The sequence below is a fragment of the Halichoerus grypus genome, chromosome 15 (assembly GCF_964656455.1).
Source record: "Halichoerus grypus chromosome 15, mHalGry1.hap1.1, whole genome shotgun sequence".
Classification (NCBI taxonomy): domain Eukaryota; kingdom Metazoa; phylum Chordata; class Mammalia; order Carnivora; family Phocidae; genus Halichoerus; species Halichoerus grypus.
In genome coordinates, this window is record NC_135726.1 from 228569 (window position 1) to 245059 (window position 16491).

Here is a 16491-nt window from a genome sequence, read left to right on the forward strand (position 1 = left end):
GAGGTCGGACCCCTGCTTCACACCACACATAGCAACTAAGTCACAGTGCGTCTAAGATCTCAGTGTAAGAGCTAAAGCCATAAAACCTCTAGAAGAAAACCTAGGGTTACGTCTGCATGAGCTTGGATTAGGCAATTGTTTCCTGGACAAGATGCCTAAAACTCATGCAACAGAAGAAAATGTAGAAGGAAAATTATGCTTCATCAAGTTTTAAAACGTGTGTGTGTCAACACTGTTAAGACCATGAAAAGACCATGCACAGAATGGGAGACATTAATTGCAAATCACATATCTGATAATCTAGTATCTAGAGTAAAGAACTCTTGTAGCTCAACAATAAAAGCAAATAATTCAATTAAAAATGGACCAAGGATTTCTTTTTTTTTTTTTTTTAAAGATTTTATTTATTTATTTGAGAGAGAGAGAATGAGAGACAGAGAGCATGAGAGGGAGGGGGGTCAGAGGGAGAAGCAGACTCCCTGCCGAGCAGGGAGCCCGATGCGGGACTCGATCCCGGGACTCCAGGATCATGACCTGAGCCGAAGGCAGTCGCTTAACCAACTGAGCCACCCAGGCGCCCCATGGACCAAGGATTTCAACAGACATTTGTCCAAAGAGGATACACATGAGGCCAAGCACAGGAAAAGGTCCCAGATGTCGTTAGTCCCCAGAACAGTGCAAGTCGCCAGGTGAGGTCCCCTGCTTCTCCTTCCAGATCTAGGCTCCCCAGGTTGTTCTGCATGGCTGATGCCCTTGATGACAGTCTGTCGCCTCAGGCTGCTACTGTTTTATTTGTTTCTGAATATTTTACCTTTTTTTTTTTAAAGATTTTATTTATTTGAGAGAGAGAGAGAGCACATGAGAGGTGGGAGGGTCAGAGGGAGAAGCAGGCTTCCCACTGAGCACGGAGCCCGATGTGGGACTTGATCCCAGGACTCTAGGATCATGACCTGAGCCGAAGGCAATCGCTCAACCGACTGAGCCACCCAGGCGGCCCTGATTATTTTACTCTTACTGAACTTTCTTTTTTCCTCGAGTAGTAGTAAGCTATTCCAAATATGCTTTTTGAAAATGATTGCTTTTTTTTTTTAAGATTTTGTTTATTTGACAGAGAGAGACACAGCGAGAGAGGGAACACAAGCAAGGGGAGTGGGAGAGGGAGAAGCAGGCCTCCTGCGGAGCAGGGAGCCTGATGTGGGGCTCGATCCCAGGACCCTGGGACCATGACCTGAGCCGAAGGCAGACACTCAACGACTGAGCCACGCAGGCATCCCATGAAAATGATTATTTTTAATGTCAGTAGCAGCCAGGTCTTCTGGGTCAGCGGGCCCTGTCGTGACTTCTGGGGACGGCTCAGGTGGCTCCCAGCTGGTTCTCAGTGCCCAGGCTTCCTAGTGAAGTGCGTGTGGAAGAAAAGGGCCTGATAGATATGGGACGATGGTGAGCCCAGGGTGAGCTGTGTGCTTTGTCCCTAGTCATGCTGACACGCAGGCCACGGTTGCGTGGCTCTTCAGGGACCTGTGCGTTCTGTGTGAGCAGATGGAAGCGTCCACTCAGCACACTGACATCGCCAGGGCTATGCTTTCTGGTAAGTTCACAACAGGGGCAGGTTCACGGGCAACGTTTAGGTCCGTGGGAATGTTTTCTGCTGCGAGAGTCTGTGGGAAAAGGACAGCCCCACACCCCTAGCATGGGGATTTGGAATGGAACCATCTCTACCTGGACCTGCTGCGTGGGCCTGCTTATCCTTGAATGGTGTGCAGGCTTTGATAAAGTCAGTCTGTTGACCCATTGTGTTTGGGGCCCTATAGCTGGAGTGTTTAAAATACGCCGGTTATGACCTGCTGAATTAGGAGGCACATGCCATCCACATGGGGTTGGCGGGTAGCTTCCTCAGCATCCGAGCTCCCACTTTGGGGAAGTGAAAACCTCCAAAGCCATGTTGATTGGAGGTGCAGATTCAGGGCATTCACAGGAAGAAGTCAAGTCACAGGAATGTGTTACTTTCAGATCCCAGAAAAGGAGGGGTGCAGTGAGCCGGGGAAGCTCACAGCGAGGGGGAGGCAGCAGGCACCTGTTATTTGTAAGGTCGTGGGCCTGAGGTCACTGACTTTTTGTGGGTTCAGTTCTAAGTGGTTATTTTTAAAAAGTACCCAGGAAAAGCAAAGTAGGAACTCTGGCAAGTATGCTGAGCTCCCGGCCTGATGTAAACGTCAGACTCGGGGTGAGCGCAGGGTTGCTGTGCTGGCCTGGGCAGCAGCTCAGCGTGGCTGTCCTCTTATCACACTTGTTTCTCTGGGCGCCTTTCCCTTAGAGTGGGCCCTGTCCCTGGCTCGTCTCTGAGCCAGCAGATCCTGGCCGTTGCCAGTAATGTCTGAAGAATGAAATCTACGAATAAAAAATTAGATGAGAAGTGGAATGTTCCATACAGGTAGCATATGAGATTTTTTACATTGCAAAAGATGTGTTCCTTTTTCCTAAAACTTTCTTGGTGATGGATGTGAGCTCCTTATGAATTCCTGAGTCTAGACTCAAGAGAGTTTAAGTTTAAATTGAAGATGAGACAGAAAATCTTCTCATCTTTTCAGGAGGTGTAGGAGTCTATTTACTGACTTGTTCCCCAGAATGTAATGCTTCCGGGTCCTTTTAGAACAGTCCTTACATTATTCATTTAGGAGATTGGCTGGATAGACAATCCACGTGAAAACCTTAGATAATAGTTGTTTTTTTTTTAAGTGATCTTTACACCCAGCGTGGGGCTCAGACGTAACAACCCTGAGATCAAGAGTCACACGCTTAACCGACTGAGGCAGCAGGCACCCCAGTTGCTACTTTGTTTTAAGAAAATATCCTTCCCATAAACTCGACTGATTATGAGTATTTCCCTTTCAAATACAGTGACAAGAAGCAAAGTCCGGTTCAGGAGGGGTTTTGGTTGGTTGGGCCGGTGAAGGCTTGTATGTGGAGTGCAGAGCAGGATGAACTGACATGTTGCTGGGAAGCAGGGCCCCTGCGTGATCCACAGCTGTTTGGAGACCACAGTGCATGTAAATACTTGGGTTTTGTGGTTTTCAGATTTTGTGCAGTTGTTTGTTTTGAGAGGATTTCAGAAAAACTCGGATCTGAGAAGTGTGGAGCCTGCACAGATGGCCCAGGTAAGAAGAAAAGTCAAATGGAGAGTCTGGAATTGGCCTGTGATGAAATTGGAAGCTCTTGGACCAGTGACCCCACATTCGTCTATAAGCTTTGATGGGACACCTGTTATTTTCCTGAGGTGCTCCCTGAGTACTATTATTCCCTGTGTCCAGCAGATGTGAGGGAATGGAACAAAGCAGGAATATCTCCTGCCATATTCTGGTTTCCAGAGTTCTTGAGGGTGAAAGCCTTCACCATGGCCCAGAATCGGAGAGCTTTTTACCTGTAGAACTCCTCTGTGCTGACCCCGTGAGCCGTGGGGCCGTGGGAGGCCAGCAGGAGGCGGCCAGGACCCTGGGCCATGCTGAGAGGTCCTGGGGATCACGGCGGATCCTGGCAGAAAGTCTGCCTTTTCACTCTCTCGGGTCTCCCCAGTGTCGGGGTGTTGTGGAGCCACCGTCCCATTTTCCTGTAGGGTGACTGCTAGCGTCGTTGGGCGGCGCACAGAAGCGAGTAACCGTGCCCTGTGTTCTGCTTTGACAGCTCGCCATGGCCGTGCTTCAGAGGATGCTGATGTGTGAGTCGTCTGCTCCAGACCCCAGACTGCAACAGCTAGTTTGCCTTTCAGGCATTCTCAAGGTTTCCTGCCTTTCCTCTTCAAGTATTCGCCAGAACTTACCCTCTGCCGTTTCTCCTGGCTTTCAGTTCTTGGTGGCTTAGCGTTTACTGTCCAGAGCTGTAATTAGGGAAGCATTTTACTGTCTCCGAGTTTTGATTGATTTAAAAGGCTTAGGTCTTTGGTACCGTTGGGATGCTTGGAGGACTTGTACCCTTGGGGGGCATAGGAGGCTGATGAGGTCTGTTACTTGGAAATTGGGGAGCTTTCCTTTCCCAAAGACTCATTACCTGGTTTGTCCAGTGATAGCTGGTCAGGGATCTTCTTTTTAAAGATTTTACTATTTATTTGACACACAGAGAGGGACAGCTAGAGAGGGAACACAAGCAGGGGGAGTGGGAGAGGGAGAAGCAGGCTCCCCGCCGAGCAAGGAACCCGACACGGGGCTCGATCCCAGGACCCTGGGATCATGACCTGAGCCGAAGGCAGATGCTCAATGACTGAGCCACCCAGGCGCCGCTGGGGATCATTTTTGATGGATTGTGAGGCTGAGCTGATGTGTTTTCTGTTCCCACTATCTGTTGTCAGTCGCTCTCGAGGCTTTGGCCACCGGGCTGCAGGACGAATCCCCAGCGTACAGGGCAGTGAAGAGCTGGTACGTCCTGGGGGCAGGCCTGCTGGGCATGCTTAGGGGGTGGTGCCTACTATCTTGAAGGTCCTAGGTGAAGTATCAGCAGCTGCGTCCTGCAGACGCTCTCTGCCACTGGGACAGTATCCTTTGAGGACACCTGCTGGAGAGCCCTAGGAGCCCTCTGGTCTGCTCCTTCTGAAGATGAGGCAGGAGGCCGACTGGCCCTCTTCTGCATGAATCCTCTGTCACCTGGGGGTCTGCAGTCGTGTGAGCCCAGATTCCCATCCAGGGCACCCCTGGAGTGACCTTCTCACGGTCTGGTCTATCCCCCCGTGCCTGCACCGCATGCCCTCTCTTTCCCCTGAGCCTTCTCTCTGCTCGCCAAGGCTGGCTCTCACATTCACCCGTGCTCACGATTTTGCCACATCAGCTTTCTCTCTGCACAGCTCTGTGGAGGTACACGTTAGGACTGGTTGTTGGGGGGGTCGGGTTTGCTTCAGAGTAATGTGGGTGAGGCTGACCTGGAAGCTGGTTCTTCCCTGGGAATCCAGGAGAGTTTTCCAGCATTCCCAGGCCTTGCACATTTCCAGCATTCCCAGGCCTTGCACATCCCTCCGATCTCTCATTGTTTTGCCCCCGATTGCCTGTATTCCAGTTGCGTTAGTGATCTTCACACGTGCTGTATGATTCAATACTTCACTTAAACTGTTTATACAACATGGCTTTGTTTTCTAAATTTTATGCATTTTTATAACATGCCTGATTGGATTACTTGAACTGATGTCCTGAGAGTCAGAGAATGACTATAGATGTATTTGTTTCTTTTTAAATTTCCTTTTTTTTTTTTAAAGATTGATCTACTAGAGAGAGGGAGCGGGGGGGAGACGGGCAGAGGGAGAGGGAGAGAGAGTCCCAAGCAGACTCCCCACTGAGCGCAGAGCCCGACTCGGGGCTCATTCTCATGACCCTGAGATCATGACCTGAGCTGAAACCAAGAGTCGGACGCCTAACTGACTAAGCCACCCAGGTGCCCCTCTTTTTAAGTTTCTTAATTAGTTGCCAGTATTTCCAATAAAACCAGGCACTGCCCCCACCCCACCCTGGTCTGGATGGCCAGCCTTCCTGGCACATGGGGTTTGCATCCCGGCTCTGTCCCCCAGGAAGGCTAGCAGCGCCCACGGCCGCCCTTCCTGCCTGGTGTCTTCTCATGCCACGTGTGGCGGGGGCTCTTCTCCCTGAGGAATTGGGTAGAGCTTCAGTGACTCTGACCCTGGCGCAGTGAAGTGCCCCCAGGGCCCTGCTGTCAGGCAGCCCCGACACCCTTCATCCCTCCTGCCCCGTCAGTGACGTCCTGCCCACTGTCCTTCGTCCCTGCCCTGGCACGGGATGTCCTTGGCTTCAGGAACCGTTGCTGCATCTCAGTGCCTGTGCATGCCAGGTGCTTTGGGCCAGCCTGGCTCTTGCCCTGCTGCTCCTGATCCCCATTTCACAGATGGGCAGACTGAGGCTTTGTGAGGTTTGCATGTTGCTGTGGACTGACCCAGCCTTCTCTTTCCGCTTCCCTACTCCATGGGCAGCTCCTTTTTTTTTTTTTTTTAAGATTTTTATTTATTTGACAGAGAGAGACACAGCGAGAGAGGGAACACAAGCAGAGGGAGTGGGAGAGGGAGAAGCAGGCTTCCCACTGAGCAGGGAGCCCGATGCGGGGCTCAATCCCAGGACCCTGAGATCATGACCTGAGCTGAAGGCAGACGCTTAAGGACTGAGCCACCCAGGCGCCCCAGGGCAGCTCCTTTCTTATGTGACTTGCCCTTCTTTGAACTCCCTCCCTCCCTCCCTCCCTCCCTCCCTCACTCCCTCACTCCCTCCCTCCTTCCTTCCCTCCTTCCCTCCTTCCCTCCTTCCCTTCCTCCCTTCCTCCCTTCCTCCCTTCCTCCCTCCCTCCCTCCCTTCCTCCCTTCCTTCCTTCCAGAAAGAGAGAGCTCAAGCTGGGAGGAGAGGGAGAAGCAGGCTCCCTGCTGAGCAGGGAGCCCGATGTGGTACTCGATCCCAGGATCCTGAGATCAGGATCCGAGCCAAAGGCAGATGCTTCACTGCCGGGGCCACCCAGTGCCGCTGGACTTTTCAAGTCTGTGGCACAGTGGCCTGGCTGAGCGGGGGCTTTAGGGTTATGGGAAGGGCCAGCCAGTGCGCCCCATGAACTGCGAGTTGGGGGCCTTGGGGCCATGCAGCCTTGCTGGACAGTAGCCTTTGATGAACTGTGGGGATGTGCATGCGATGCTCTCGGCGCTGCTGGACCTCTTGATGCTGTGTTTTGCAGGTTTGGCGTGTTCTGTGGACACACGTATGGCGCAGCGGTTTCAACAGATGTGCCGAAGAGATTTTTCAGTCATACTCTGACTCAGGTGCTAACTCACAAGCCTGTGCTGAGAGGTGGGTTCCAGGATCCGGCTTGTTTGCCTCCCTCGCAGGAGCGTGGGCCCCAAGTGTCAGTGCTCTGAGACAGCTCGAGACTCGAGGACACGTTATCGTCAAATATCCTTTCATTCGAAAGTTACACATTCTCATAAAGAAAATTCAGAATTAACGAAGTATGGGAAGAACTGTCACCCATAGCGTCATCAGAATAGAAATATGTGAAACTTTTCTTGTGGTGTTTTCTCAATAGATTTTGAAAATCTAGTTATCAGACTGTATTCCTAGATTCTGTTATAATAAATCATCTATCATAAGCATTTTCTTATGCACAGTTGATCCTTGAATGATGTGGGGGTTAGGGACCCTGACCCCCTGTGCAGGTGAAAATCTGCATGTAGCTTTTCGACTTTCCCAAATGTAACTACTAACTGGTAAGAAGCACTTGATGAACACGTATTTTGTATGCGACATGTACTGTGTACTTACATTAGAGTAAGCTGGAGAAAAGAAAATGACATTCAGACACCATAAGGGAGAGAATACATTGACAGAACTGTACTGTATTTATTAGGCAAAAACCGCATGTAAGGGGACCCACACATTTCAGATCCGTGTTGTTCAAGGGTCAGCTGTAGTCACAGGTTCTTCTCAGAAGTGGTCGTTGCCATGTCACGTACCCACGAGTGTCCTTGGGTTGATGTCACCATCCATTCAGTGACGGTGTTTGCGAGACTTCACTGTTCCTTGGGGACTGAAATGAACAGCATGCCCACCGAGCCTTCTCTGTGTGCAGCATCGTGTCCCTGGGCAGGGTCCTCACGCAGCACGAGGGAAGCTTCGGGCACGCGCTGTGTCGCACTCTGAGGGGCTTGGGCAGGAGCTGGTGCCCCCTGCAGCCAGACACCCTTCCAGCAGCATCCTCGCTGATTGCTTACCCACCGTCAAAGTTGAAAAGCAGCAAAATTAAAACAATTGATGGATTAGAAAATACAGCAAATATGGTAAAGGGCTAGCAGCAGGGAACTGGGCCAAAGACACACTTGATAGCAGAAAACGGTTCACAAACAGACATGTTTGCTAATAATCGAAAAAATGCAAATTGAAACAAGGTTTTTTTGACATCGAAACAAAAGATGGCTTTTAATTATGACTGACTTGATGTTTTTGTCTGTTTTTATTCCTGAATGAAGTTTCTGATGCTGTTCAAATGCAGAGAGACTGGAGCTTCGCGAAGACCCACCCTTTGCTAACCAGTCTGTACCGCAGGGTGGGTGTCGTGCGGCATTCGCCCTGTGCTCCTGCGCTGGGTGGCACCTGCCACGGGGCTCTGCGGCCCCCCGTCCACGGAGAGTAAGGCCGGCGGGCTCCGCAGACACAGCCGCTCCCGCCTAGACCATGGGGGGCCCAGAGAAGGAACTTACCACTTGGGCAGAACACCTTCTCCTTGAAACGAGAACCCTCCTGCCCACACTGGCCCTGAGGACAGAGGCAGAAGCGTCCCTGAAGTGGGTTGGGGGTGAGGATCCAGCTGCCCAATGAGCGGCTTGTTTTCGACAGCCAAGTTGGGGAACTTGTTTCAGCTCTTCGCGGTACTGCGTCCAGAGGAGGTGGTTGGCCACTTACAAGAAGTTCTGGAGACACGCGAGGTGAACTGGCGGCACGTGCTCTCCTGTGTGTCTACACTGGTGATCTGCTTACCTGAGGCGCAGCAGCTGGTTAAAGGTGCACTTGGGTGGGCACCCCGTGGCGCGTGCGTGCGTGTCCTGTTGTTTGTGGGTGAGCTTGCCGGTGGGGGTCGCTGCTCCTCTCACCGCCCAGATGGTGCCCTGTGTCTTCTCGTCTGTGCCTTCGTCCGCCTCCCGTCGTCGGCGTGGGGCTGCTCTGGGCGTTCGTGACCTGGCCTCCTAACTGGCGTGCCCTACGCCCAGCAGGACGCACGCAGGTCCTCGTCTGCCAGCTCTGATGGGTTGTTCCCTCCTAGACTGGGTGGCCCGATTGCTGGCCCGTGCGTTCGAGAGCTGCAACCTGGACAGCATGGTCACCGCGTTCCTGGTGGTGCGTCAGGCTGCGCTGGAGGGCCCCTCTGTGTTCCCATCCTACTCAGACTGGTTCCAGGTGAGCTCCTCTCCCCCCCGACTCTCCATCCTAGGAACAAACGCCTTCCGTGGTCAGGTCTTCTCCTCTCGGCCTCCGCGCGGAGCTCCGTGCCGCCCTGTCCAGGGTTTGGCCCTCCCGTCGTTGCCCCGCGCCTGCCCGATGGGGTCTCTGGTGAGGGCGTGCCGTCAGGCTGTTGCTCCTGCACGATGTGGTGCGCCCCAGGGGAGCGCTTCTCAGCTTCCCGGGGCCGCCTCTCTGTTGGCGCCACGTCCATGTTCTTGCCCTGTCTGTGCCGCTGTTCACAGACCTGCAGGGTCCCGCTTCTGAGGAGGCGTCTTCCAGACGTCCTCTCTGAAGCTTGGGTGTGTAAAGCTGTCGTGTAAAAAGTCGTCTAACTCTTTGTGGAGCTTTTGGGTTTTCCTGGCACTCTGTGGGTGCTGTAATTGTTGCTTCCTTGTGGGGAGTCCACCTTCCTCCAGTTTGGAGGGCGGCTGCACCGGCGGAAGCCTGCCTTGGCCCAGCCTCTGCCGGCCTGGGCTGTTGGCAGAGGACGGGTGGTCGTGGTGTTTTCTTTACTTTTCCCGTCAGCCCTGTGTTCGCAGCAACGGGCTGTCGGCCCAGGGGCACCCGCTGGATGTGCACAGGGCTCTGGCAGTGTCCACAGCCAGGGTACCCTGGGCGGTCATCAGAGCTGCCCTGTGTCCTGTGTCAGCATGTGGTCTCTGTCTGCCAGGAGCTGCGTCCAGGTGATTGGGGCCAACCAGGTGTCCCCCGGGCCTGGGATTTGCTGAGTTCCCAGGGCGACAGAAGGACAGGAATCCTTCTCAGGTGCTAGGTTGATGGCGGGGTGTTTTGTTTTTGTTTTTCCTTTTACCTTTTAAATCAACTTTGTTGAGATATAATTTATATAAAATGCACCCAATTTAAGTGAATGATTTGGTGAGTTTGACAGATATTTATGTGTATGTTCAGTGTTTGAAGATCTCTTTTAATCTTTATTTTCAAGAATGTTAATGTAAATAGGCCAATGTAATGATTTTACATTTGAGCCCTTTGGGGTCATGAATTATGGTTCATAGCTCATCACAGTGTACTTGTAATTTTTCTAATAAGAATAACTGTCTTTTTCCTGGAGTGACATTAAATGCTGTTGCAGCCCCAGATCTGGGGACGTGTCTGTTACTCTAGACACTGGACATAAATACTTCCCATAAACGGTCTCCCCTGGTGGCTCGTTTCTAGTCCTGTTTCCAGGGTGTCATTGAGGCTCACTCTTGACTCAGTGGATGTTGCCAAGAGTCACTAACCGTTCCGTGTAGACAGATTAGAGGGAGGGAAATGGTGCCCCTTGTTCTTCGGTGGGAGCTGAATGGTGATGGGGGGCGGTCTTCTTTCCATCTGCTGGCTTTTTTTTTAGTTTTTGTTGTAATCACCCAGTGCTCATCACAAGTGTTCTCCTTCATCCCCCTTCTTACTGGACACCAGAGACAAGGGAAACACAAGCAAAAATAAACTCTTGGGACTTCTTGGTGAGGTTTGTGTTAAATGTATAGATTGCTGGGGCGCCTGGGTGGCTCAGTCGTTAAGCGTCTGCCTTCAGCTCAGGTCATGATCCTGGGGTCCTGGGATCGAGCCCCACATCGGGCTCCCTGCTCAGTGGGGAGCCTGCTTCTCCCTCCCCCTCTGCTGCTCCCCCTGCTTGTGTTCTCTCTTTCTCTCTCACAGATAAATAAATAAAATCTTTTAAAAAAATGAAAAATAAATGTATAGATTGCTTTAGTATAGACATTTTAACAGTGTGTTCTTCCACTCCATGTCCGTGGTATGTCTTTCCATTTCTTTGTGTCCTCTTCGATTTCTGTCATCAATGTTTATAGTTTTCAGAGTACAGGTCTTTCACCTCTTTGGTTAGGTTTATTCCTAGGTATCGTAGTGTTTTTGGTGCAGTTGTAAATGTTGTTTTCTTAATTTCTCTCTCTGCTGCATCATTATTAATGTATAGAAACGTAACAGATTTCTGGACATTGATTTTGTATCCTGTGACTTTACTGAATTTGTTTATCAGGTGTAGTAGTTTTTTGGTGGTCTTTTGGGTTTTCTATATATAGTATTGTGTCATCTGCAGATAATGAAAGTTTGATTTCTTCCTTGCTGATTTGAATACCATTTATTTCTGTTTGTGGTCTGATTTCTATGCTGGGACTTCAGTCCTGTGTTGAATAAAAGTGGTGAGGGTGGACATCCTTGTCTTGTTCCTGACCTTAGGAGAAGAGACTCTCAGTTTCTCCCTTTTAGGATGATGTCAGCTATGGGTTTCTTACATACAGCCTTTGTATGTTGAGGAATGTTCCCTCTAAACCTACTTTGTAGAGGGTTTTTATCATGAATGGATGCTGTACTTTGTAAAATGTTTTTTCTGCTTCTATTGAAATGATCATGTGATTCTTAACCTTTCATTGATGTGATGTGTCACATTGATTTGCGAATAGTGAACCACCCTTGTAGCCCCAGAATAAGTCCCACTTTACTGTGGTGAATGATTTTTTTTAATGTATTGTTGGATTCGGTTTGCTAGTATTTTGCTGAGGATTTTTGCATCCTTGTTCATCAGGGCTATTGGCCTGTAGTTCTTCCTTTGTGGAGTTTTTCATCTAGTTTTGGTGTCAAGGTAATCCTGGCCTCATAGAACGAATTTGGAAGTTTTCTTCCCTCAGTTTTTTGGAATAGTTTGAGAAGAATAGGTATTAACTAGAAATGTTTGTTAGAATTCACCTGTGAAGCTGTCTGGCCTGGACTTGTGTTGGTGGGGAGTTTTGTTCTGTTTTGTTTTAAAGATTTTATTTATTTTTTTTTTAATCTTTATTTTTTTATTTTTTTAGAGATTTTATTTATTTGACAGAGACAGTGAGAGAGGGAACACAAGCAGGGGGAGTGGGAGAGGGAGAAGCAGGCTTCCCGCTGAGCAGGGAGCCTGATGCGGGGCTTGATCCCAGGACGCTGAGATCATGACCTGAGCCGAAGGCAGTCGCTTAACCAACTGAGCCACCCACGCGCCCCTTTTTTTAAAGATTTTATTTATTTATTTGATAGAGCGAAAGAGCACAAGCAGGGGGAGCAGCAGAGGAAGAGGGAGAAGCAGGCCCCCTTCCGATCAGAGAGCCTGATGCGGGACTCGATCCTAGAACCCTGGGATCATGACCTGAGCTGAAGGCAGATGGTCAACCATCTGAGCCACCCAGGCGCCTGGTTGGGAGTTTTTTGATGACTGCATTTCTTTGCTGGGAATCAATCTGTTCAAGTTTTCTATTTTTTCCTGTTTCAGTTTTTGGAGGTTATATGTTTCTAGGAATTTATCCATTTCTTCCAGGTTGTCCAATTTGTTGGCATATAGTTTTTCATAATAATGTCTTATAATTGTTTCTATTTCTGTGGTATTGGTTGTTATTTCTCCTCTCTAATTTGTGATTTTGTTTATTGGGGTCCTTTCTCTTTTTTTCTTGATAAGTCTGGCTAGAGATTTTTCATTTTTATTGCCTTTTTTTTTTCTAAGAACCAGCTCCTGATTTCTTTGCTCTCTTCTTTTTTGTTTGTTTATTGTTTATTTCTGCTCTCATCTTTATTACTTCCTTTGTTCTGTTGGTTTTAGGTTTTGTTTGTTGTTCCTTTTGTAGCTCCTTTAGGTGTAGGGTTAGGTTGTGTATTTGAGATTTTCCTTGCTTCTTGAAGGCCTGTACTGCTATAAACTTCCCTCTTAGAACCGCTTTTCTGCATCCCAAAGGTTTTGGACTCTTGTGTGTTCATCTTCATTTGTTTCCATGTACTTTTTTTTCTTCTTCTTTGACTTCTTGCTTGACCCACCCATTCATTTTTCGTAGGACGTTTAACCTCATTTATTTGTGGTCTTCCCAGATTTTTTCTGGTGGTTGACTTCTAGTTTTATAGCATTGTGGAGTGTGTTCTGTCCGTCTTCAGGTCGAGTTCTGGGGCATTTGGGATGATTTGATTGTTACCTACTTGTGTTTGTGGGACGAGGCGAGCCTCGGGTCCTCCTGCTCTGCTGCCATCTTGCTCTCACCCAGTGGCTTCTTGTGCCTGCACCACCGTCCTATTCAGAGTTCTCTGGGCAGAGGCTCCTTGCCGCCCTTCAGGGCCGATGCCCGTTGTGGGATCCCCAGGCGCCCTCAGTTCCTGGAAGGGCCGGCTTTTCTCTCGTGGGCTGGGCACTTGCGGCGTCCCGAGGGGCTGCCCTTCTCGGCCCCTGCCCTGCGGTGACCTTGTCTCCTCACAGAAGAGTCTGGGCGTTACCGTGGTTCAGAAGTGGCTTCATTGTGTAGAATGTGTTCATTTGTTGAGGAAAGAGCCCTTGTGAGGGCAGCTAATACACTGTGCTCCTCAGGGTCACAAAAAGATAGCACAGTTACTGTTTTCTAGAGGAATATATTTTTAACTTTTGTTCTAAATAAGTTTTCAGCCCGTCCTCTCGGGCAGGCAGAGCCGGGCGTCATGGGATCGCAGGAGCCCGGGTGGCTGCGTCTCCCTTCGGCTTCGGCCGCGGTGTGACATATCCCCGTGTGGAGCCGGCCGCTGGCCCTCACGCCCGCCCCTCCCCCCAGGCCTCCTTTGGGAGCACGAGGGGCTTCCACAGTGGCAGCAAGAAGACGCTGGTCTTTCTCTTCAAGTTCCTGTCGGACCTCGTGCCCTTCGAGGCTCCCCGGTACATGCAGGTGAGCCCCCCCCCCCCGGGCATCCCGCCGGCTTTGCCCCGTGCGCGCCTTCCCGCTGGGGATGTGGTTGTGCTCGCGTGTGTGCTGGCAAAATGCCCAGGAGCCGGCCCCTCGTCCGTCCCCGGGGGGTGGTTGGCGACAGCACGGGGCCCCTTGCGAGGCTGGCCGGGTCTGTGCCGGCTCAGAAGCGTGTCAGCGCCCACTCGGCGGGACGGCATTGTCATGTAGGCTACGGCCCCGTGTTGGGGTCGAAATGATCCATCTTTATTTTTTTTTGTTGGTAGTTTCAGGTTTTTATTTAAATTCCAGTTAGTTAACATATACAGTGATACAGTTTGTATTGAAGAAGAACCAGAAGGATATATTCCAAAGTGCCCGTGGCCGTTACTTCCAGACGTGGAAGACATTACACCCTCTATAGAGTTTGCATTTTTAATAACAAATCTGTATGAATCTCATGGTTAAATGCCTTACTGCAAGCTTTCTTTTTTAATCAGGTAACTCTGCCCAGCATTCTTTGAGGGGTAGGGCAGTGGAAAGTGATTCTTACTTCTTTTTGTAATTCAGATATTTGCATTACGTTCCAAAGAATACATGTGACCTAAGGGACAAAGAAGCATAGAGAATGTACCGTCACCGAGTGAGGCTCAGAATGTACCCCCTGCCCCGAGGGCTTGACCCCTTGTCTCCCTGGGGCTGGGGCACCCCTGTGTTTGTGCGGCAGGGGAGAGATGGGGGGAGTGCCAGGCTGCGCTGGGTGAGGGCCCAGCTCTGTGCGAGGACCCGGCCACACGCTCTCCCTGGGCCGGGATTCTGTCTCTTCCACTCCGGCTTGAGCCCCCGGAGTCTTTGGCTCACCCCTGGAGTTTCCCGCCTTTGGTGTGAGCTCAGGTGTCCACAGCGAGCTGTTGCTGCCCCAGAGAGCCACCCCCAGTTCGAGGACTGATGGGGCCCTGCTGTGCCATCTGCCTGCAGGTGCACATTCTCCACCCGCCGCTGGTGCCAAGCAAGTACCGCTCCCTCCTCACGGACTACGTCACGCTGGCCAAGACGCGCCTGGCTGACCTGAAGGCGAGTCGTGGCCTCCCTTCCCCTGCAGCAGCAGCGCCCCAGCCTCTCCCCCAGAGCCCAGTGCCTCATGGTCCCCACCATGTCCCCCCTGCAGGTTTCTGTGGAAAACATGGGCCTCTACGAGGACCTGTCTTCAGCCAGGGACATCACGGAGGTAACGTCACCTTGGTTTGCTGCGCCCTGTGGCCTCTGGCCTGTGCTCACCAGCACAGTCTGATTTCCTGGGACTCTGAGCTGAGCATTTGAGCCTGTTCTGTCTGGTGTATCTGGAGGATGGGAGTTAAAGCAAGTTACCGTGTGCAGGACGGTCTTTTAGATCTTCATTCATGTGGGTTTGCATTGAAGAGGAGGTCTTTAAAATGGGGTTGGAGGAAGATCCTGGGTTTCTAAGAAATGCAGGAAGAAGTGTTAACTGTATTTATGTAAACCAGATGTCAGATGGCTGTATGGTGTGTGTATATGTTATTTTAAGAATCTCTTACTTACGGGTGCCTGCGTGGCTCAGTCAGTTAAGCATGACTTCTCTCCGCCTGCCACTCTCCCTGCTCGTGCTCTCTCTCTCTTTCATAAATAAATGAATAAAATCTTTAAAAAAAAAAAAAGACTCTTACTTAAAAGATGTGAATGGCCTGAGAGCCCTTACAGCTGCCATGAAAGTGTTAGGTGAATATTTTTAAGTATTTATTTTTTAAAGATTTTATTCATTTATTTGAGAGAGCATTAATGGGGTGAGAGAGGGAGAAGCAGACTCCCCACAGAGCAGGGAGCCCGATGCGGGGCTCGATCCCGGGACTTCAGGATCATGACCTGAGCCGAAGGCAGACGCTTGACCAACTGAGCCCCCCCAGGGCACCCCATATTTTTAAGTAATGTAGGTATCTACTTAAGATTCATTGCTGTTGATATGTTGTCATTTCATAGTTTTTTCAGCTCTGAAAAATTAAGTCCCTCCTCCTTCCCACTTCAGAGTCTTTCCTCAGAACGCTGCCTTCTCCTCGAGGGGAGCCAGGAGGGTGGCAGAGGCTCCCAGAGGTGCTCCCCGGGGCGGCTCGTGGCCAGCAGTCGGTCCCTTTCCGTGGTCTTGCTGGCACTGGTTTGCCCGGACATCCCCTCGCTGTGCCGGCAGCAAGCACATGGCTGTCCACCTTGAAATGGCAGAGCTGTGGTGCCGAAGGGTAGGCTGATGGCACCCTTCCCTGCTCAGTGTCTTTTCCTTCAAATCTTCTGTTCTTCCCCATCCTCCCTGGATGGAGCCAGCCCCATGGCCAAGCGCACCAGGATGTGGAGAAGGCCATTGCGGTGTTCGAACACACGGGGAAGGTTCCTGTCGCCGTCATGGAGGCCAGGTAGGGTCATGCTTCTTGGAGTTGTCCCATCTGTCCTCAGACCCATGTGGAGCAGGCTGGCTGTTGTGTGTGTGGGTGACCGAGGGTGGAGGTCCCAGCACGAGTCCTGTAGTGAGGTGGTGCAGAGCCCTTGCTGTGAAGCTCAGTTTCTTGAGAAAAGCCAATGGGTATTGTTGAGTAGAGCCCACAGAGAAGGACGAGAATGAGCCTATGGTTGGTTGGTTGATTTATTTTTAGTTTTAATGATTTTATTTATTTGAGAGCGAGAGAGAATGAGCAGGGAGGAGGAGCAGAGGGGGAGGGAGAAGCAGACTCCCTGCGGAGTAGGGAGCCTGATGTGGGACTCGTTGACCTGAGCCAAAGGCAGACGCTTGACCGACTGAGCCACCCAGGCGTCCCAAGCCCATGGTTTTTTGTTTTTTTGTTTTTTTTTTTTAAGGATTTTATTTATTT

The 16491-nt window shown here is 50.7% G+C and overlaps 1 protein-coding gene across 11 annotated transcripts in view; it reads left to right on the forward strand.

The window, feature by feature from the left end:
* Positions 1-16491, forward strand: part of FANCA (FA complementation group A) — a 57248-nt gene that overhangs the window by 8305 nt on the left and 32452 nt on the right. For 9 of the 11 annotated variants that reach the window (XR_013444142.1, XR_013444143.1, XM_078062651.1 and 6 more), the window contains exons 7-18: positions 1476-1588; positions 3076-3155; positions 3679-3712; positions 4340-4406; positions 6703-6815; positions 7991-8067; positions 8381-8522; positions 8782-8915; positions 13511-13621; positions 14597-14692; positions 14787-14846; positions 15950-16038. Coding sequence is in view for 9 of the 11 variants with exons in the window: in XM_078062651.1 (XP_077918777.1) it covers positions 1476-1588; positions 3076-3155; positions 3679-3712; positions 4340-4406; positions 6703-6815; positions 7991-8067; positions 8381-8522; positions 8782-8915; positions 13511-13621; positions 14597-14692; positions 14787-14846; positions 15950-16038 (1116 nt within the window). In the remaining 2 variants the exon portion in view is untranslated. Of the gene's footprint in view, positions 1-1475; positions 1589-3075; positions 3156-3678; positions 3713-4339; positions 4407-6702; positions 6816-7990; positions 8068-8380; positions 8523-8781; positions 8916-13510; positions 13622-14596; positions 14693-14786; positions 14847-15659; positions 16039-16491 lie in introns of those variants that run through there. The other 2 variants (XM_078062655.1, XM_036119751.2) reach the window with 2 other exon arrangements.